We start from the raw sequence: 23017 nt of genomic DNA, 5'->3' as shown, positions 1-23017 counted from the left end.
TTATCTATATAATTAGGTTAAAATATTATGTACCTCATAAGTTGATTGTGAAGATTAAATAAGTTGATGTATGCAAAGTGCTTAACAAAGTGCCCAGAAAAATATAAATATGCAATATATATTAGGGATTATTTATTGAATATCTACTCTGAGATATGCCTTTTCTATATATTACTTCACCTAGCCCTCCCACATTCCTCACATCAGCTCTCCCAGCTAAATATCACTCTACAGGAGACTGAGAACAGATTGGTACAAACACAGATTTGTTTTTTCACTTTTCAAAGAAAATGTACACACCTGCATGGACTACCCCTGACTTACCAACATAGGTAGCATTTCTATGAAGCTGAAATGGTTAGCTCTACACTGAAATCCATATTTTTATGGATATGCCTACCTCATATCTCTTCTTTGATGTCTGTCATTTCAAACTGGACATGATCTGATCTCTACCCCCAACCCAAATCTTCTGCTGACTTCCTCATCTTAGTTGAGGACATCTCGGGCCTTCTGATTGCCCAGGTATAACACCCTGTAATCATCATCAGTCCTTGTCTTTCTCACACATGCTTTATGAAAACTTTGTATGAAATGGCTTCGTGGTACCCCGCTCTCATTTCCTGCTCCTCGCCACCTCACTCACTGCTCCAGCCACACTGGCCTACTTGTTGTTATTCAAATACACTAGGCATGCTCTTGCTTTTGCACTTGCTGTTTCCTTAGCCTGACACCCAAATATCCTAGACATTCCCCCAGACATCTGTCTTGTTAACCTGACCACCTGTTTCAAATTAAAGCTCTCCTGGCACTATTTCCCTTCCCTTCCTTTTCCCTGGCTCATTCGGAGAGACACTATACTCTCTGAAGCCAGTTTCTCTGGAGTCAATTCTTCTATCAGTAAAGATCCGTTGGTCCTCTGCCTGCTGACTCAGCCCCATGACATGCATTAGGGTTGTCTTTAGCTGCAATATAAGAAATCATGCAACTTTGGGAGGCCGAGGCGGGCGGATCACGAGGTCAGGAGATCAAGACCATCCTGGCTAACACAGTGAAACCCCATCTCTACTAAAAATACAAAAAATTAGTCAGACATGGCGGTGGGTGCCTGTAGTCCCAGCTATTCGAGAGGCTGAGGCAGGAGAATGGCGTGAACCCGGGAGGCAGAGCTTGCAGTGAGCTGAGCCGAGATCACGCCACTGCACTCCAGCCTGGGCGACAGAGCAAGACTCCGTCAAAAAAAACACAAACAAACCATGCTATAGTGACTAAACAGGGCTTTATTTGTCTCATGCAACAAGAAGTTCAGGGGTAGATAGTCTAAGGCCTGACACAACTCAGTGTGTCACCAAAGATTCGGAATCCTCTTATCTTCTTTTTCTACCATCCTCGTGCTTATCCTCAAAGCCATACTATTGCTACTGATTTTTTACGAGTTCCTTATTTCAGGCAGAAAAAACGAGGAAAGGGTAAAAAGCAAAAGATAAAGAGTTCTCCTAGGTTGTAAAGTTTGTCTTCTATAGTCTGCACTGTCTGAAATTGCTTATTTTTCAGCTATTTTTAACCTATAAAATGGCAATTTCATACGGTCTGACCTAATATTGGGGAAGGAACATCTTCCCCAGAGGCTTTTTTTTGAGACAGAGTCTTGCTCTGTCGCCCAGGCTGGAGTGCAGTGGCTCGATCTCGGCTCACTGCAAGCTCTGCCTCCCGGATTCACGCCATTCTCTTGCCTCAGCCTCCAGAGTAGCTGGGATTACAGGCACCCACCACCACGCCCGGCTAATTCTTTGTATTTTTAGTAGAGATGGGGTTTCACTGTGTTAGCCAGGATGGTCTCGATCTCCTGACCTCGTGATCCGCCAGCCTCGGCCTCCCCAAGTGCTGGGATTACAGGTGTGAGCCGCCGCGCTCGGCCCCCCAGAGGCTTCTACCTGCATCTCATTGGCCAGAACTATGCCACTTGGACACGCTCAACCTCAGGCAGAGCAGGAGATAAAGATTGTGTGAGCCTTTAAGGCAGCCACTTCAGTGTTTGCCGTCCACAATTTTGTTCGTTTTGAGTTACCAATCTTCCATGAACTTACTCAGCTTCCTGGCTTTGAGCCATCCCCGTCAGAGCCTCTGTTACAAGGCAGCCACTACTCTTTCACAGACATGGGCGTTCATAACTCTTCACTAAATCCCTACTCCACACCTCAGCACATGAGAACTTTTGGGTCTCTTATGTGATATCTACAGATTTTGAGAAATTACATTTCAGAGACTGGGACAGTAATGATAGAATCTCGGGCCTTCTGTCTAAATAAACCACACTGTCGTTTCTATTCTACCACATTCTCCTGTGCTGGTGTGGCTAAAAAAAACCCTGCAGAACTGAACTTCTAAATCTTTATACATATTATTTAATCTAATCCTCACAGCAAGCTTTTAGCTCTCTCTTCTATTGCTATTTTATACACGAGGAAACTAAATCTTACAGAAGTTAAATCCAAGGCCCTTTAGCTAGCAAATGACAGAACTTCTATTCAAACTCAGGTCTGCAGCCTCGTCCTGATCCATTTCATTAAATTGCTACTAAGTATTATAGATCTTTCCTAGGGCAATCATTTTCTTCTATATAGGACTCCTAGAGTCACTCTGAGTATTTTTAATAAGGCTGACAACAAACGGAAGCTTAGAAGCTTCTAAGGAGTCACTTCCACAGAGTTGCTTAATTTGCCCTAATTCCTGGTTTTTGCATCCTCTGTCCTAGGCCCTTGCTCACACATGGACTTGAATTTGTGGAAACGTCAAAAATGATATTCTAGATGGAGAGATAGTCTTGGAGTACAAAGAACATAAGCAGAAATGAATAAATAAAGCGTGTGATTCAGCTGGATTAAAGGATAGAGAAGCCATGGCGGCACATAAGCTTAGAAGGTAGAGTTCAAATCATACCATTAGGATTTTGACTGCCAGGCAGAAGAGTTTGATCTTTCTTCTGTTGGCAGTGATGATGTATTGGAGGTTTTGATACAGGAGAGTTAAAGTATACTTTGTGTTTACAACTTTAAAAAATCAAAAAATTTAAAAATTGCCTTGAACGCAAAGCAAATATAATAATCCTACCACAGGGATTCCAAGGCAAATTTGAAAGTTTTGTGACATTTTCTGTTATCATTTCTGTTTTCCAAGATAGCAATGAGATTTAGTTTGTGCATCACAAAGACCATTAGCCTTTAAACAGACAAAACAGAAAATCCTTACGTCAAAGTTCAATTTTTGTTGTAAGAACAAAAGTTGCTCCTACTAATGTTAAATAACAAATGACCTGAAGCATCTCGCAATTCAAGGTTAAGATAGTTCCTGACCGGGTGCAGTGGTTCACGCCTATAATCCCAGCACTTTGGGAAGCTGAGGAGGGCAGATCACGAGGTCAGGAGTTTGAGACCAGCCCCGCCTCCACTAAAAATACAAAAATTAGCCAGGCGCAGTGGCATGCGCTACTCAGGAGGCTGAGGGCCAGAGAATTGCTTGAACCCAGGAGGCGGAGGTTGCAGTAAGCCAAGATTGTGCCACTGCACTCCAGCCTGGGTGACAGAGCGAGAATCCGTCTAAAAAAAAAAAAATTCCTAAATTGTAAAACCAGCATGGCAAACGAAATGAGTATTATGACTTCCTTGTCTAGAGTAGAATGGTTATGATTCAGAATATAATTTTTAAAACATATTGGAGAATATTGAATAATTTAAGTGACTCATTAATAAAATTGAGAAACTACATGCAATAAACTCAACTAGACCGTTTAAGGTACTGGTTTTTATTTGTCCAAGTAATGTCACATTATTGAGGTGGCACAGAAAACAGTAATCCAACTGTGAGTCAGAAATATGTGAGTCAGTAACACTGTGTAAAGAGCCCTCTGTCTTTTTGATTACTCAAACTGATGTTTTGATTCAACTGAGTAATTTACCAGTAAGTTAAGATAATTGAGTATTAAAAAGGAAATCCATGTTGAGAGAATTGGTTGTGAAAAGATGAAACGAGGAAATGGAATTATTGACAGAGCTGAGAAGTATGCAGGGATGTCTGTATCAAATAAATCAACCCTTCAAATGACTTGTTTTACTGTTTGTGATTGAGTGAGTCCAAGGACAGGCTTCTAAGAGAAGCAGTTAAAATAAATGCTTTGCAAATGTGTTTCCTCAAGTACTTAAATTTGAAGGCAATAACTGTTGCCGCTATTCAAAGGATAGATTTGTAAAATAGCAATGCCTTCTTTAAAAACAGGTGTTTAAATTGGTATTGATATCTGAAGAGGAAAATGAACTCACATTGGTTAAAAAGTAAAGACTTCTCTATTCACTTCAAAACACTGCTCTTATTTCCCTCTTTTGAAAGGCTTCCCATGGAAAGAAAAATCAAAGCCTATCATGGTGATTCAGGAGTTTTATACTCTATGTGTGGGTCAAGTGTGAGTGAGGTAAAGGATTGTCACAGTTCCTGAAGGATACCGTCATAGTGAGGCCATCTCCCAAACCTGACTGGTTCCACCTTAATTTGGCTTTGGGGAATGAAATTGGGGACTGTCCAGCCCGATGAAGGGCAACTTAAGACCTGCTCATAGGCATTTGGTTTAAATTACAAGAAGATTAAATTTCTAAAAATAATGGCAAAGAACAGAAAAGCCTGGAGACTGAGCTTTAATAGAATCATCATACCATTTATTTTTAGAATGTTGACGTTTCTGAAACTCCTCAGATGCAAGATCAATGCTAAGTAGTTTTATAGAAATTGGATGAATTTTCCATAAGATTACCAGCAGAGCAGAGGGCAGTGATGTGCAAAAGCAGTGCAGAGACAGTGCCTCAAATACACTGCAAAGCTCTGTCTGGGCACCTCTCCTGCAGCACCTGGCATCAGTACTACATTTTCAGACCTTTATCTGTTAAACTGTTTTTTTGCCCTTTTGGGGACATACAGCGTGCTAGCTTTGTTGTCTAGCTGCATTGGTCGTTCATCATAGTTTTTCTGTAGTTCTCATTGTTTTAAACACATTATGGAAGGATTGGTAAATAAATAGTATTCCATATCACGATAAAAGCTTGATAAAATCACCTAGGAAATCGGTGTAACAAAAGAAAAGAGCATAAAGCTGAGCCCAGGGGCCCTCCAACATTTAGAATTGGAAAAAAAGTTAGAGTTTGGAAAAAGACCTAGGAAGCCAAGAATATAGGAGAAAAACCAGGACAAGACATACCTTGAAAGTCAAATGAAGGATAACTTGGGTCAAATATTCCTGATATTTGAGAAAGATAGTGACTAAGAATTGACCATTGGTTTGGACAAGACGTAAGACACTGATGATCTTGACCAGAGGGATTTATTATGAAGTGTTGTGGGCCAAATCCTGATTCTAGTGTGTTGAGAAGAAAATAAGTGTTAAAGAAATGGAGACAGCAATAAAGGCAACTTGTTAGAAAGTTTTGTTTAAAAAGAATTGCCGGAAAATGAGGCAATGGATGGAGGGGTGCATGGGATAACCACAAGTCTTTTTAAAACATGTATTTATAAGGTACAAATGACATGCCAAAAATGCACTTCTTAAAGTGTACAATTCAGACACATATACATTTATGAAGCTATCACTACATTGAAGATAGTAAATATAGCCATCAAACCCAAAAGTTTCCCTTTGCAACCCCTCCCACCTCTCCCTGACACCACCCCTTTCCCTCCAGGAAACTACCTATCTTCTTTCTGTCACCATAGATTAGTTTTATTTTCTAGAATTCTATATAAATGGAATTATACATTATGTACTCTATTTATCAGACTTATTTCACTCAGCATAATTAGTTTAGGATTCATCCATGTTACCGCAGGTGTCAGTAGTGCATTCTTCTTTATTGCTAAGTGGTATTCCACTGTATGGGTATATCACAATTTGTTTATCCATCCACCTATTACATTTGGATGGTTTCCAGTTTTTTTTTACTATGCCAATGCTACAATGAATATTCTACATAGACTATTATATCATCTATTAACAAAAATCATTTTATGTCTTCCTTTTCAGTGTGTATGCTTTGATATCATTGTCTTTCCTTATTGCACTGGGTAAAACCTCCAGTAAAATGTTGAGTAGAAGCGGAAAGAACAGGCATTCATAACTGTTTCCTGATTTTATAGAGAAATAATTCAGTCTTTTATTTTAAAGGATAATGTTAGCTGAAGGTTTTCACAGATGCCGTTTATCTGGTTGATATGTATATATATATGTGTGTGTGTGTGTGTGTGTGTGTATAAAGGATGGATGTTGAACTTTGTCAAATGCTTTTTTCTTCACCTAATTATATGATTACACGTATGTTGGTTTGTTTTTCAGTCTGTTAGTATGGAGAACTGCACTGATTTTTTTTGTCTGTTATAACAACCTTATATTCCTTGGATACACCCTACTTAATCATAAGGTGTCATCCTCTTCATATATTATCAGATTTGATTTGATATAATTTTGTTAAGAATTGTTCCATGTGTGTTTATGGTGATATTATTCTTTTGGGTGATTGTCTTTGATTTTTATATGGGAGAAGCCCTGACCTTATACAATGAGTTGAGAAATATTCCCTCCTGTTCAATTTTCTAAAATGATGTGTAGAGTCAGTATAATTTTTTAAATATTTTGGGCAGAAGTCACCAGTGAAGTTATCTGGGTATGCAGTTTTCTTTATGGAAATGTTTTAAACTTTAAAATTCAATTTCTGTAATACACACAGACCTATTCATGTTATTTCATTCTTCTTGAGTGAATTTTGATAGATTGTGTTTTACAAGGAATTCGTCCACTTCATTGAAGTTGTCAAATGTATTGGCATAATAATAATAATAATTATTATAATTATTATTATTATTATTATTTTTGAGATGGAGTCTTGCTCTGTCACCAAGACTGGAGTGCAATGGCAGGATGTTGGCTCACTGCAACCTCTGCCTCCCGGGTTCAAGTGATTCTCCTGCCTCAGCCTCCCATGTAGCTGAGACTACAAGTGCATGCCACTATATCTAGCTAATTTTTGTATTTTTAGTAGAGACAGGGGTTCACTATGTTGACCAGGCTGGTCTCAAACGCCTGACCTCAGGTGATCCGCCTGTCTCGGCCTTCCAAATTGCTGGGATTACAGGCATGAGCCACAGCGCCTGGCCTGGTATAATTTTTTTTATGATTCTTTATTATTTTTATAGTATCTTTAGAGTCTATCCTGATATCTCCTCTCTCATTCTTTTGGTAACTTGTGTCTCTTCTTTTTTTTCCTGGTAAGTCTGACTAGAGGTTTGTCAATTTTATTGATTACTCAAAACCTGTTTTGGCTTCACTGATCTCTCTTTCCCTCTCTCTTTTATTTCCGCTCTATCTGTGTTTTTTCCCTTCTGCTTCCTTTGTGATTTATTTGCTTTTTCTTGAGCTAGAAACACCGTCATTTTTTCTTTTTTTTTTTTTTTTTGAGACGGAGTCTCGCTCTATTTTTTTAATAAAGGTATTTTAGTGCTGTAGATTTCCCTGAACATACTGCTTTAGCTGCATCCTACAAATTTTAACATATAATGTTTTCATTGTCATTCAGTTCAAAATACTTTTCTCTTTTCATTATATCTTTAGCTTATGAGTTGTTTAGACTGTATTTAGTTTACAAATACCTAGGACTTTACCAGAGATCTTTCTGGTTTTGATTTCTAGTTAAATTCCACTCTGATCAGAAGACAAACTTTGTATGACTTCAAATTTTTTTGATGTTTTGAGATTTGTTTTATAGACTAGAATGTCAGCTATTTTGGTGATGTTTCATGTGCACTTGAAAAGAATGTCTATCTTTGTCAATTAGTTAAATTGATGATGTTGTTCAAGTCTTCTATATCCTTACTGGGTTTCTGTCTGTTTGTTCCATCAATTATTGAGGCTATAATTGTGTAGTTTTCTATTTCTTTTTTCAGTTTTATCAATTTTTGCCTTATGCAGTTTGAAACTCTATTAATAGGTACAGATATATTTAGAATTGTTATATTCTCCTTAAGAACTGACTCTTTTATCATTATGAAATCATCCTTTTTATTCCTGGTAATATTCTTAGCTCTGGAATCTACTTATTCTTTTATTAATATAGATATTCTAGATTTCTGCTGATTAGTGTTATCATAGTTTATCTTTTTTCATTCTTTTCCTTTTAACCTATTTTTGTCTTTATATTTAAAGTGATCTATTATAAGCCACATGTAGTCAGGTCATGCTTTTTCAATCCATCTTGAAAATGTCTTCCTTTTAAATGTGATGTTTAGGCCATTTACATTTAAAGGTACTATTGCCATAGTCAGGCTTAAATCTACCATGTTGCTATTTGTTTTCTATTTGTCTTATCCGTTCTGTTGAAAAAAAAAAAAAGTTAGACAAGTTAAATTTAACAGAGTTTAACTAAGCAAAGGATTTTTTCAGAATCAGGCAGCCCTTAGATCAGAACAGGTTCAGAGAGCAGCATTCCACAGTATGGGGAAGCAGCATTTATTAATAGAAAACAATAGTAATGTACAGAAACAGCTTGATTAGTATGAATACTTGGCCATCCAAGATTGAAGCTTGGCTGCTGTGATTGGCTGAGCTCAGCTATTGGTTACAAAAGTATAAGCCTAAGTTAAGCTTTCAGTTAGTTTATATCCTAAAAAGTACAGAGGAAGTTTCAGGCTAAATTTGGCAGTTCACTATATGCTTTTTCCTCTTTTTCTTCTCTTTTTTGGATAGTTGTTTTATGCTTCCATTTTCTTTATTAGCTTATTATATATATCTCTTCATTTTTTAAATTTTAATAGTTACTTTAGGATTTAGAGTATAAATTTTTAGTTTATCACAGTCTACCTTCAAGCAATATTTTACCGCTTTATATAACTGTGAGAATCTTCAGAATACCCTTCTATTTCCCCCTTTTTTGTCTTTGTACTCTTGTCATATAGTTTACTTCTACATATGTTATGAACTTCACAGTAGATTGTTATTATGTGTGCTTTTCAATCATTATCTTTTAAAGAGATTTTAATAATAAGAAAAAAATGTTTATTCCTTTGTATAGAACGAGATTTCCATCTGGTATCATTTTCCTTCTGCTTGAAGGATTTCCTTTAACATTTCTTGTACTTCGGGTTTGCTGGAGATGATGAATTCCTTCAACTTTCATATGTTTGATGAAAGTCTTTAACTAGTCATTTTTTGTTTGCGGGTTTGTTTATTTTTGATGCAAAACTTTACAGCTTGATTGTTTGCTCGTGCAAAATAGAAAACGATGATGCAGGAGAGAGTAAATGTATGCAGAAGGGTAGACCATGAGTAGGTGAGGGAAGACAGGGTTCAGGACAGAGGAGTTGCCTTCTGATAAAATCACAGAAATGTATCCATAGTAGCAAGAAGAAAGACAGAACAGATGTTTACACGTGTGAGTTGACTGATTCATTAATGGATCCAACCAAACTGGTTTTAAATCCGCGATGTACCATTTAATAGCTAAGTGGGTGTCAGCAAGTTATTTAAGCCTTTTAAATTTGAATTTTCACATCTATAAAATCAAGTTCCTTCCTTCCTCACAAGGTGATTAGAGCAATGAAATGAGGTAATGTATACCAAATGCACAGCACATGGCCTGGCACATTGTGCCCACGCAATACCTGTAAGAAAAAAATATATAGCTTTTCTATGCTTTACTGCCTAAGTACAAGTGAAAAGATTCTGAAATATCATTTTTCCACTTCTACTTTCTCTGCTTCCCCTTCTCTCACCCCTCCTCCCTTCCCGAAAGAACATATTTAAAATCCAAATGCCAGGCTGTCTGCAGGTGCAGCGTTCAAGACTGATAACATTTGGAGGCCAGATGTTAACTGACATAAACACTATTAAGTGCTATGTAGACCGGAGGCTGAGGCATTGATTTCCAATTTTATGATTATTATTTGAGTTTACAGCAAACCATACTGCCATTCCTTCCACCTCTCTACCTCCACCAAAAAGAAAATATATGGCCTATTCATTCTCAAGAGAATATAAATTTTTTTAAAAATACGAAGTTCTTGAAATATTAAGTTATGCTATTTCACAAACCTGGAACTGAAAATGCACCCTTGATGTGCACCTCAACACCTTCCTGGAGCTCTTCTTAGAAGATCAAAGACTTGGGAGATTTGATCTGAAAACCAGTCTCATTTTCTGAAATAAATGCAGAGTAATAATGACAAAAATGTTTCAAACCTGGGACAAGTTTTTACATCAACTTATGTTTTAAATCTGAGTTTCCTTAGACTTGATGTGGGAGCTGGCCCAATGACAATAAATAAATATCCTTTCTCTGAGTAAAGAAATACTTGGTAAAAAGAAGTTGGGTCTGCTGTGAACCATGGAGGTTATTGTTGGTGTTTAATGTGCTCACACAGTCAATTATTCATTCATTAATCTATTGAGCAGACATTTGTTCATCACCTGCAGTATGTCCCAGGAAAGTGCCAGGCACTAGTTAATATACTGTTAAGTGCAACAGATGGCCCTCGTGGGGCTTAGAGTTGTGTGAGAGAGGAAGGCAATAAAAGGGAAAAAAAGACAAATAAACATAGCAAAAAGCTTTAATAGGTACTATGAAGGGAACTTACTTAAATAATGGGTTAAGGAAGGAATTTTTTAGTAGATGACTTAAACCAAAGCTTAAAGAATGAGAAGAAGGCAGCCATCCAGAGAGTAGAGGAGAAAACAAACAGAAAGACCCACATTTATTCATTCATTCACTCGACAAATATTTATGTAGCACTTTCTACCAGCCAGGGAGTGTTCAAAGCAAAGCAGATATACTAGGAAGGAAAACACACACGTGCAAAATTGCTGAATTGAGAAAGGATTTGGCATGTTCTGGAACAGAAAGGAAGCTTCTGAGGCTGAATCACACTGAGCAGGGGACAGTGTGGTATTGGATGAGGATGGGGGTGTGGCAAGGGCTAGATTATGTGAAAATTTGTGATCCATGGCAAGGAGTTTGGATTTTATCCTACAGGCAGTGACATGATTTTATCATTGTGTTAAAAGATTGCTCTTGCTATGTGGAGAAGATTTGGAGGGTGGAGTCGGGGGCAGTGGAAGTGGAAAGATCCATGGGGTGGCTATTCCTGTTCAGATGAGAGATTTTAATGCCGTGGTGGAAACAGAGATACATAAAAGAGTATAGTTTCAATATAGAGTGGATAGGACCTGTTGGTCAACTGAAAAGGAGAAAGGAGGTTGGGAAGGGAAGTAAAATCGTGGATGATTCTGGTTTGTACAACTGAGTAGATGGTGACTCCATTTACTACTATGAAGGAGAACGAGTGAGTAGGTGGTTGGGAGCAGGGAATGAAAACTAGGGGGGCGGGGAAGGGTGGGATAAAGATTAAACTAAAGTTTACTAGCCAAGTCTTGAAGAATTAAATCAATCCAAAAATTTAATTCATTATGTCATGTGGTTACTATGGCTCCATCACTGGAATATACAAACAGAAGCTAAATTTATCTGCAAAATTTTAGATATGGATTTCAAACATATATCTAGAAGTGATTTTCAAATTGCAGGTGAGAACTGACAAAAGAAAGCAGCAATTTCTTGAAGGCATCACTACTCTAGTAAGAACTAGTTTTCCCAGATCAATCTCATTTCCCTAATTTATCTTGAGCTATTGGAAGCTGGCACCATATTTCTTAATAAAAATCTTATTTAATTAATAGATTGTCTTATTGGCAGAGATACTTAACTTATGAGTTAAAGTATTTATATTTTATTAATAGAACATTTAACGATCTCTTATGATGACTTTAAAAAATGGAGAATGTAGCCTGGAAAATATTGAGCAAGTAGAATATTTTGTATACTCAAAGTGCACCCTGGGGCAGAATGAATGCAAAGCCACCCCTGTCCCTGGCCCTTTATAATGTCTACATACAAAAAAATTCCCTCACAAAATTAATCTCTTTTAGAGAACTTTTCCTTTCCTTAGAATTACAGTTTTATAAAAAGTGGTAATTACTATTAAAAGTTGTAACATCCTTTAGGGGTTTTAGTAGATAAAAGTTTAGAGCAATGGCAACAAAAGCCAAAATTGACAAATGGGATCTAATTAAACTAAAGAGCTTCTGCACAGCAAAAGAAACTACCATCAGAGTGAACAGGAAACCTACAGAATGGGAGAAAATTTTCACAACCTACTCATCTGACAAAGGGCTAATATCCAGAATCTACAATGAATTCAAACAAATTTACAAGAAAAAAACAAACAACCCCATCAACAAGTGGGCAAATGACATAAACAGACACTTCTCAAAAGAAGACATTTATGCAGCCAACAGACACATGAAAAAATGCTCATCATCACTGGCCATCAGAGAAATGCAAATCAAAACCACAATGAGATACCATCTCACACCAGTTAGAATGGCCATCATTAAAAAGTCAGGAAACAACAGGTGCTGGAGAGGATGTGGAGAAATAGGAACACTTTTACACTGTTGGTGGGACTGTAAAATAGTTCAACCATTGTGGAAGTCAGTGTGGCAATTCCTCAGGGATCTAGAACTAGAAATACCATTTGACCCAGCCATCCCATTACTAGGCATATACCCAAAGGATTATAAATCATGCTGCTATAAAGACACATGCGCATGTATGTTTATTGTGGCACTATTCACAATAGCAAAGACTTGGAACCAAGCCAAATGTCCAACAACGATAGACTGGATTAAGAAAATGTGGCACATATATACACCATGGAATACTATGCAGCCATAAAAAATGATGAGTTCATGTCCTTTGTGGGGACGTGGATGAAACTGGAAACCATCATTCTCAGCAAACTATTGCAAGGACAAAAAACCAAACACCACATGTTGTCACTCATAGGTGGGAATTGAACAATGAGAACACTTGGACACAGGAAGGGGAACATCACACACCAGGGCCTGTTGTGGAGTGGGAGGAGTGGGGAGGGACAGCATTAGGAGATATACCTAATGTAAATGACGAGTTAATGGGTGCAGCACACCAACATGGCACATAGATACATATGTAACAAACCTGCACATTGTGCACATGTACCCTAAAACTTAAAGTATAATAATAATAAAATTATAAAAAAAAAGCTTGAAAGCGAGTCTGTGAAATTTCAGCCATAATTAGAAAACATAAAGAAAGACATACTTTATAATTCCTATTATTTCTGGGAAACATTTTTTACCCGGAAATAGATGGACAGAGCATTTTGTAAGCTTGCTAGAAAGAATGCTCCTATATTTATGAAGCGGGGATGTTTACATATGGTCTTGTTCTGCTCGTGCATTAAATCGTATGACATAGGAACAACACAATGGGAAATTACCAAAGAATCACACTAAAATATACTCAAGCATTTGAAACAAAACATTTAAAAAATGATACTTAACAATTTCAGTAGAGAAACTAAGTGTTGATATTCTTTTTTCATTGTTCACCCATTTCTTTATAGTGAAATGTTTGCAACCCAAAAAAAGATCTCAATCAATAAGTAAAATAATTTGCAAAATATATTTATCATCAAAATTAAAGCTTTCTAACAAAGGAACATTGAGAAGTACTTGTGGCATTTCCATCTCTCACCACATCAGTACCAAAGAATGTGAATGATTGCTGCTGTGTGTGGTCATTGGGCCTCTCCTTTGGGCTTGGAGCCCTGTGGAAGGCATTCTAGCCCCTCCCTGCAGGTGGTATTAGGTAGCACATCCCCAGTTCTTCTTTACGGAGCTAACTTTTAGGGGTTGATTAGGGTACAGGGCAAGAGATGACTGAGTATCGCCATATCACCCACAGTCAGTCTCGTTGAAGTTCGTCTGTGCTGTCTGTGATGGGTATCAAGGGGAGTTTATACAAATTCCTTGGTCCCAAACCATTCATTCATTTCATTTATTTATTCATCAGACTTGATAGGCATGGCCCTTAGCACTGGGGTTAAAAATAAGAAAAAGATTCAAACCTGAGTATCATCTGACTCACTTCTTTAAAGTATAGAAATGAGGATACGAAGGAACTAAAGGACAAGTTTTACCACTACCTGTATCTGATCTCAACTCAAACGACACCGCCTGAGAAACGTGGATGGTGTTTCCCGGTGAAGTGCAATAGACAACCTGCATGGCTGGATAGAGCGGACCTGCTGACTACTCAAACTAAAGAAACAGTGTTCCCTTTGTCTCTATCACACTACTATGTTTTATTTTCTTCATAGTATTTCTCACTATCTGAAACTGTCTTACTTTCCTATTTGTTGTCTATCTTTCCCTCAGGGACCTTGTTCCATACACTGCTGTATTCTCAGGCGGAGAACAGTGCCTTGTTTCATAGTGGGTGCTTGCTAAATATTTGTTGAATACATGAATGCTCATCACCATTAACATAAAACCACACTTGAGAACCAACATTTTTTCTATCTCCAAAATGTCTGCAAGTTGTCTAATCTTAGGGGGTACCTCAGGGATCTACCTCACTATTTCATTGGGAAAAGACTGAGGTGTAGGGGGGATACAGGATACAGGGAGCCCCTGTTTCATTTCAGTTAGTTCCCCCACAGAGCTAGAAGTAGAAGCTGGATCCCTAGAAACTCAGAGCTCTTCAGCATTCCTGTGCTACCTCTGGTTAAGCCTTTCTGTGGGGAAAGCAGCTTTGGATTACTGCCATGAATGTAATTTTCAAAGCCCCTGGAAGAAGAGAAAGCAATGGAAGCTGCTTCTAGACTTCAGATGAGCTGAACATCAGAGTTCTTCTTCCTAGTCTATGTAAGGGAAGTCATAGACTTTGGAACTGAATTCTTACGGCGTAACTGTAATGTACTGCTGTAGCTGTGGCCAGAGGAGTTCTGCCTGCCTTTGGCTAGGTTGTGGGCTCTATATCAGGCTGGCTGTGTTTTTCACAGCTTAGTCCTTCATTAGAAATTAGGACTGGCTGCAGCCTGCAGTGACTAATTATAGAAAGATGGGTCATTGTCACTGTGGGTAAAAACACATGTGCCTGTTAAACTTCTCTGTCTATAGGGATCAGATAGTACATTTGAAGTGATGGCCAATATAATCACTTAAGTAAATAGATAAATAGTTATTTGTTTTTATTAAAATGATAAACAAGCATTTGAAGATGTTCATTTCTTTTTCTGTTTTTTTCTTTTTGTGAGACGGAGTCTCACTCCGTCGCTCAGCTGGGAGTGCAGTGGCACATCTTGTCTCACTGCAATCTCCGCCTTCCAGATTCAAGTGATTCTGCTGCTTCAGCCTCCCAATAAAGTTAGTTTTTGAGTACAACCTAGGAGAATATTTTCCAATAGAGATTTAAAGAAATACAGCATTTTTCATGACTATGCCTACCCCCACAACACACACACTCTATACAGAAACATACACCTTATTATAGAAACATTTTCCATAAGCAAGAACTCCTAGGACGGAGTTCCTGGGATACTGAAGGGAGAGTGGGGAAAGAAGAACCTAGTGACTCCCTTTAAGAGCTCCACTGAGGTCATCACCTGCCAGAAGTTTTAATCCAAATGGAACTGGCTTTTTGTCAGATGCGAGAAAAAACTATAAGATCTTTGCATTCATTCAACAAATATTTGTTATGTGCCTTTTGGTGTGATACTCAGCTCTAGGCCCTGGGACTACAAAACTGAATGAAGGCTTCATTCCTGCTTCAAGGAGGTCACCATCTGGTGGAGTGAGAGAGATAAGTAAATGCAGGAGTACAGTCTAGCATGGCCGGTTCTGGAATCAAAGAGTCTGAGGGGACATCTGAGGGGTTAGGGCACAGATTGTAAGGTGTAATGAAAAGAGGTCACACCTTAGGATTTTTCAAATGAAGCTTCACATTTTGGAGCCTCCATTTTCTCTTCTTTGAAGTGGGGCAGAAAGAATTAGTCTGCCAGAGTTGTGATAATTCAATGATATAGAAGAGACTCAGTGAGTAATTTCTAAGAAAGAAAAGCAAAATTTAGACAGCAAGAGCTCTCTCCCAAAAGGCAGTGAACCATTCTGCGGACCTGTGGATTTGAATCTCTTTTGTGGAGTTTGCAGTCTTTCTAGCGGGTTGTTAGAATAATAAGCCAAAGAGGCTCACCTAGAGAATGACTAAGTTGCGAAAGAAAAATCTCCTCTGGTTCAGAAATGAATTATTCCTAGGATGTTGCTTCATGAGTCTTTGTTACAGAAATTGGAGTTTGTGCAAGTAATTGGGGATCAGGAAACAACCACCCTGGGGACAATTGCAGGCAATTCTGCGACCACCTGGCTTAACTTGAATTCTGGGAAATAGAGCTTCTCTTAGGTTAATCAAAGGTTTCATGGTACACCTTGTGGCTCTTTTCTTTATCCCTGATTTTTCCTCCCAGGCTTATGAATAAGCCTTCAGTTATGTTTCTCTCTCCAAAACTGCCAGTAGCGCCCCCTGCTGGGCTTGGAGGCTGGGGCCTGCAGCCTAAGGACAGTGTGGCAGTCTGCTGCCATCTGCTGGCTCACGCGTCACCAGCTCAGGGCTGGCTTTGCAAGGATTCCCCAGGAATAGAAACCACCAGGAGAGTAACTGTGGGCCAGGGAACCTTCCTGCTCATACTGAAAAATGAAGAGATGAGAAGACGGCAGACAGAAGCTGGTATAAGAAGGCTTTTCTCCTCCTGCGAGTTTGGGTAAAGATGTGACCATCTCAAACAGCTAAGCCAGTGATATTTCTATGCAGATTTGTTTTGCTCAGGGAGAACATAGCAGTGCTTTTTAAAAAATGAATCTTATTTTATTTAGATCACTGTCTCACAAGGCCGAACAAATAAATTAATGACACATCTCTGTAGGTTCATTTAAAGGAAACAGCAGAAACACAAGGCAGTGGGGTCTGAGGTGGGTGTAGGGAAGCAGAAAGAGGGGAGGGATTGGAGAAACATTTCACAGTAAGTTATAGCATATTTTAGTTGGTTCTGTCCACATTTTTTGAAGACCTGCTATTTACAAGGCTCTGACCCAGATGCCTGGGATACAAGAACGAGTAATACTTAGCAATACTGAGTCCCTTCTGGCTTGGAGATAACAGTGTATTGGGGAGCAGTAAATAAATAGAGAATTAAAACAGAATTGCAAGTACTGTGATAAAGTACTATGGTAAAGGAATCTAGGAGAGCACAGAGGAGGAGCTTGTGTCAAAATCAAACTGGACTGCAGTGTCAGAGAGAGCACACGCTGGGAGATGGCATGAACTTGAATTTTGAAGATACTGGCTCAATGGAGACCGTAATGGGAAAGACATTCCAGTTATGGGAAGCACTTCTCATACAGCCCATCACCCACCATCACTGCCTGGAGGAGCTGAGAACACTAGATACAAAGCAAGAGAAGGCTGTTAAAACATGAAGTCTCAGATGAGCAATTGATTCAGTCCAGGGATATTGGCAGAGGCAGGGAGAAGTAGGCAGATCCAAGTGAGCAGGCAGCATAAAGAATCCTGAGATCAGAGAGCAGGGCTTGGCAGGGTCTTTGGACCCAGGGAAAAGGCCACTTTCAATGCCGTGTAGATATGGGCAACCCCTTCCAGGCAGGTATAAGTCACAATCAAATATTCAGAAACTTGTGAGTAACTTCCTGTCTTAATCTATCTGACACTTCTCTGTGACCTCATTTAAATGTTGAAGTAGCTACAAGCTCAAAGGTAGCTACAAGCAACATTATTCAGAATTGCAAATATGAGGAGTAAAAGTAGAGAAAATGCTTGAGAAAACTGTGATACAGCAACTGAATGAAGCAGCTCATGGAAAATGCTAATTCTGAAAACTGTAGCACATAACAAATATTTGTGAAAAAAATCAAGATCCAAACCTGCAGGAAAAAAAAAAATATTCAGAAGAGAAAAAAATAAACTGCCAGTAATGATGTTGTTCTTTTCTCTATTGTCTACGTTTTATATAATATTCTTATATTTCTTTTATAATTATTTTTTAAAAATATAAAGTAGCCTAAAGGTGAAATGTGTGTCCTGATGAAGGCAGAGGCAAAAATTACCCTAAACAAATAATGGCCCTATTTATGTGTTTGTTTCTGCTACTGTAGATTCCATTTTCTTCCTAAATGTATTTCAGTTTGTGTGGTATATTCATTTTGCTCATTAAGCCTGTCCTCAGCCTTCCCTTTGCCCACACCCCTCCTCACTCCCTGGATCTGTGGGACGTATTGTGATGTCTGCCCGCTAATTTTGCTGTGACTGGGGCTGGTGTCTGGTTGGTGATTCATGTTTGTTCCAGAGTTGTACATCTGTGTTGGTTGCTTTGAAGCAGTGCCCCAGGGAATATGAAAGGCCATTTGTCTCTCTAAGACTGCTTCTTTGCATCAGAGACTTCTTCCCTGGCTTCGTTTAAATTCCAGCAAGCTCTCCTATGAGTTTAAGTAGGGTAAGCGGGAAAGAAAACAAAAGCAAAGAGGGGCATCATGGAGAGAGCATTGGAGTCAGGGTCTAAGCCCAGTTTACCTGGCAGAAGTGAACTTCTTGGATTCTAATACTAGGGACAGAATGCCTGAGACGCTCATTTTAAGGGTAATGCTTTGTGGACTTACCCTCTGCCCACTAGGAATGCCTTTAGCAAAAAAGAAGGCAAAATGAGCCTTGGTGGAAACCCTCAATGGAAAGAGTTCTAAGAGCTTGGTAGGCATAGCCACTTGGCACCTCCTCTAAGATTTTAGCACAGATACACACAGCAGTGGTATTCATGATATTTAATGACTGGCACTGCATCAGCACTGATGAATTAATGGACACAGGTACAGTGCTTCCAGACCCCAATCCTTTAGTTACTGGATCACTAAGAAGTCCAGCTGATCCTGGAGGGCCTGGGGCAGTGGATGGATGCTAACAGTTTTAAAAGTACATTACTGTTTTACTATCCAGAAAGGTTGTACAGATACATACCAGATGAATAACAACATAAATACATGAAATTTCTAAACTCATGCCCACCATTAAGTTTTGTGTAATCCCCTCTTCACTTTTTTAGGACCTACCTACTTTGCCTTTAAAAAGAGTTCAGAGTCCATGACCTACTGTTTCTAGGGGTTTGGGTGGCACACAAAAAAGCCCTTACCCACGAAGGGGCTTTTTATTTTGCTCAACTATGACAGATCTCACCCAAGGGAAGTTTGCAAGTCGCTTTATTATATTTTTGCTTGCTGCAATGTATGTGGCTAACAACATAGCTCTGCCTCCAGGCAGGATGGCAAACAGGCTGGTAGTATGAATGATTGCCCACCTGCCTGTCTGCCTGCAATCTTTGAAAGGCAGCCCCATCCCAGACCATTAGCCTACTGAGAAAATTCATCTACAGTACCTTGAAAGACCAAACACATTGGATTGTTATAGCTTTTCTTTGGCCTTTTACCCAGACATTATCATTTTCTTCTTCTTATCAGACATCTGGAGTTTGTGGGTTGTCTAAAAGCAGCTTCTCCGAATGGTCTCCAGGGAAGCCTTATAACCCTGCCTTCTGTCATTTCTTCTCATGTTTCAAGGAAACCTACAGCTTCAGGGTAATTTGCTGCCTCCCCGTTTTCATTCAAGAGAGCAGCCAAGGTTGCTTATAGTCTAACTGACTCTTTATGTAGCAAATTACCTTTGGTTGAATTCAGAGACTAAAGAGGAATTTCACTCAGCTATCCATTGGGCCATTCTGGAGTTCTGTCATTAGGAAAGTCTGAGGTTGTAAAGAAATTAGTTGCAAGACATGAGTCTTCCAATTCTGCTCTACAAGTTACTAGCCTATGACTCTGAGCAAGGTATTTACATCTTGCTAAGCCTCATTTACCTCAAATGTAGAGTAGGATCATCTTATATACTTCACAGGGTTGTTAGGAGTAAATGGAATAACGTATTGGGAAGCACTTTGTAAAGTGAAGAAATATAAGCAAAATCCACCCAAAGCGAGCTGGTTGTAAGAACTAGTGAAAGGAAAGAACCAAGAATGTAGACATAAATCATGGCAGCTGAATTAGTATACAAGAAATTCACTGTCGTGATCTAATTTGAAAAAAGGAGCATCCTCAGCCCCATATCTTTTGTTCAACATCTCTCTGCAAAGCTTTAGCTGGGGAGCAGTGAGAGTTCTGGAGAAATACTAGGGAAGAGGATTACTGTCAATTTGAGGCTAAGAGAGATTGTGTGTGCAGGAAAAAATGCATATGTGATGATAAGGGAGAATGTGAAAAGGGCACAGTGCCCAGGGAAATACCAGGAGTGTGGATACAGAAAACAAGAGACAAAATCTCTACTGCTCCCATCTGTGTGTTCATTGATCAGAGCATGTTCAAATAAGTCTGGGCTTGAGGGCACCTTTCTAGAGTGACGAAGACTGATAGGAAATGTCATGGCACTCCTCTGTGGGAGCCAGTGAATGCATCCTCCCCCAGAGACAAAGCTCTGCAGCCTTGGAGAGTAATTTGGTGTTAGCAGATTAATTAAGTCATTTTCTGTGGTTAAATTTGCAGATGAATATTAAATCTCAGGCTGGGCCTCCCATCTAATCACCCAGTGGAGGCTGTCAGGATAACACTTTGTTCCTGAAACATTTAGAAATACATGTATTGTATATTTAATGAGACTGTGATATTTATTCATGACAGGAACAAGTCTTCCAGACAGGAAGACTTTACTCATGTGATAGTTCAGGGTCTGACACCTAGAGTTGTGCTGAATGCCCCTCTAGAGTTGTGCTGAATGCCCCCTCTAGAGTTGCTTATTATTACCAAGTTGTTGTATGCCTGGCACCAATGCTGAATTTGTCAAAGTTACTCATGTCACTGAAAGGCCATGGAGTTTGCTCCTGGGTTCAAATTCTGGCTCCATTATTTGCTAATGGGGGGCATGGGTAAATAACTGAACTTAAGTGGGACTCAGTTTCCTATACATAACATGAAAATAATAATAACTGCAACTCTAAGCTGTGTTGAGGATGAAAACTTTCCATAGTACATACAGTTCTATGTAAAATGCTTAGTGTATAGTACCTGCCACACATTGGTTCTCAGTGTATACTATGTGTCCTCCTCCATGGTTATCATGTGACCAGAGTTTCCCACTTTCTCTTTAAGCTTTGATGTGGAAAATGGCCCTTCCCCAGGTCGGAGTCCACTGGATCCCCAGGCCAGCTCTTCCTCTGGGCTGGTACTTCACGCCACCTTTCCTGGGCACAGCCAGCGCAGAGAGTCATTTCTCTACAGATCAGACAGCGACTATGACTTGTCACCAAAGGCGATGTCGAGAAACTCTTCTCTTCCAAGTGAGCAGTAAGTACAAGCTCTGTCTGGCTTCCAGTTTCACACTTATCTCGTCTCTACCCAGGTCACAGTGGCAGCAACAACAGTTTCCCATTAATCTATGGTAAGGATGAAGGAAGAAAATGAATATGAGCAGGGGTGACATGATGACCATTTTTAGGACATTAGTGCTCTATAGCATGCGGAATATGTAGCTGGGGTCTCCAAGGGTGTTGGAAAACCTAGACACAGTGTTTACTTTACATCTTTTACTGATACCTTAAAAAAATTATTTTGCTTCATTTCCTGAGCTGCTGAGTCATTTACAGCATGAGAACCTTAACACTTTTTATACATCACACTTGAAATTTCAGCTGCATGTGCAGCTTTCATGAGGCTCCAGCAAAGAGGAAAAATGGTGATTGGTTATATGCATGCTGTCTCAGTGGCCTTTGCTTGGTGACTTTAATAAGATGTCATTCAGCCACATGCCTGTGTTCCTTCTCTGAAACCTTAACACAATGCCCACTTGTTGCCTGGCTCTTTGGTGAGACACAACACACTCCACCACCCTATAAAGCACTGCTGATATTTTTTTTTTCCGCTATTAATTGTAAATCTCTAAATTTTATTTAAAGAACAAGGTCTAGGTTGTGTCACCCATTTATTAAATTTCCAAAACCAAATAAAATTGGATTCTGGAATTCATGCCTTAAAAGGTTTCTGGGCACAGATACAATTGTTTTTATATTATACGTCATAAAAGTATCAGTAGCTCCCTTAAGTCTCCAGTTTGGAAAATTCCACTCTATTCTCTTCTGCTATTGGAAGGGAAGTCAAAAATTTCACCCTCTGGTGAAAGGGGGAATTTTGAAGTTACCAGCCAAAAAATATTCCTCGAGGCATTTCTGCCAGCACATTTTAATAGAAGCACCCCTACCCTAAAATATCTCAATCATTGTGTGGACCCAAATTCATTTTTCAGTCATTTGGTAAAATTTACTGATTCTCTCCTTTGTGCCACACATTGTGTCAATATCTCTGGTGATAAAAGACAAACAAAACTGTAAAAATCACAGATGAGTTAAAAGCATATCTCATTCTCAAAAAGTGTGCATGCTCTCAGGGAGGTTACAGCTAAATGAGAAAGATAAGAGGAACACACACATACACACATAACAGAGTGAAAGGAAATAACGTTTAATGAGCACTTCCCATGGAGTCGAGCTCATGTTCTTATGTTATCTCTGTTAATCTGTCAGGTAGGTGCCTTTGTTATCCCCACTCCATAGATGATGAAACTGGGACTCTGAGAGATTGAGAAACTTGCCCCTATCCCATGACTGTGTATCATGCTTTGTCCCATGATGTGTCTAAGGCTGACCATATTAAAAACTTTTGGAATCCTTCCATCCATGTTCTTCAAATTGCAAAGTGGCATCTCTACCACTAGGTAGAATACAAATGACTGCAGAGTAGAGGTGTCCGAGGCTGCAGGAGAGGTAGATAGCCAGCCACTTTGCTGTAGATCTTGTAGAACCCAAGGCATTTCTGGCAAAAGTTCGAATGGGGGTCTTTGAATGCAAAGATATTGGGAATTCTTTCCTTCACCAAGATAAACACCTTTCTTTTTTTTTTTTTTTTTTTTTTTTTTTGAGACAGAGTCTCGCTCTGTCGCCCAGGCTGGAGTGCAGTGGT

The 23017-nt window shown here is 39.1% G+C and overlaps 1 protein-coding gene across 3 annotated transcripts in view; it reads left to right on the top strand.

Moving 5' to 3' along the window:
- Window positions 1-23017, top strand: part of PDE4B (phosphodiesterase 4B) — a 591358-nt gene that overhangs the window by 437972 nt on the left and 130369 nt on the right. For all 3 annotated transcript variants that reach the window (XM_063613310.1, XM_055234626.2, XM_055234627.2), the window contains one exon: window positions 21155-21349. In XM_063613310.1, coding sequence (XP_063469380.1) covers window positions 21155-21349 — 195 coding nt within the window. The remainder of the gene's footprint in view (window positions 1-21154; window positions 21350-23017) is intronic.

This window comes from Symphalangus syndactylus, chromosome 19 (genome assembly GCF_028878055.3).
Source record: "Symphalangus syndactylus isolate Jambi chromosome 19, NHGRI_mSymSyn1-v2.1_pri, whole genome shotgun sequence".
NCBI classification, from domain to species: domain Eukaryota; kingdom Metazoa; phylum Chordata; class Mammalia; order Primates; family Hylobatidae; genus Symphalangus; species Symphalangus syndactylus.
Note: the sequence above shows the minus strand (reverse complement) of the source record. Positions and strands in the feature narration are given on the sequence as shown.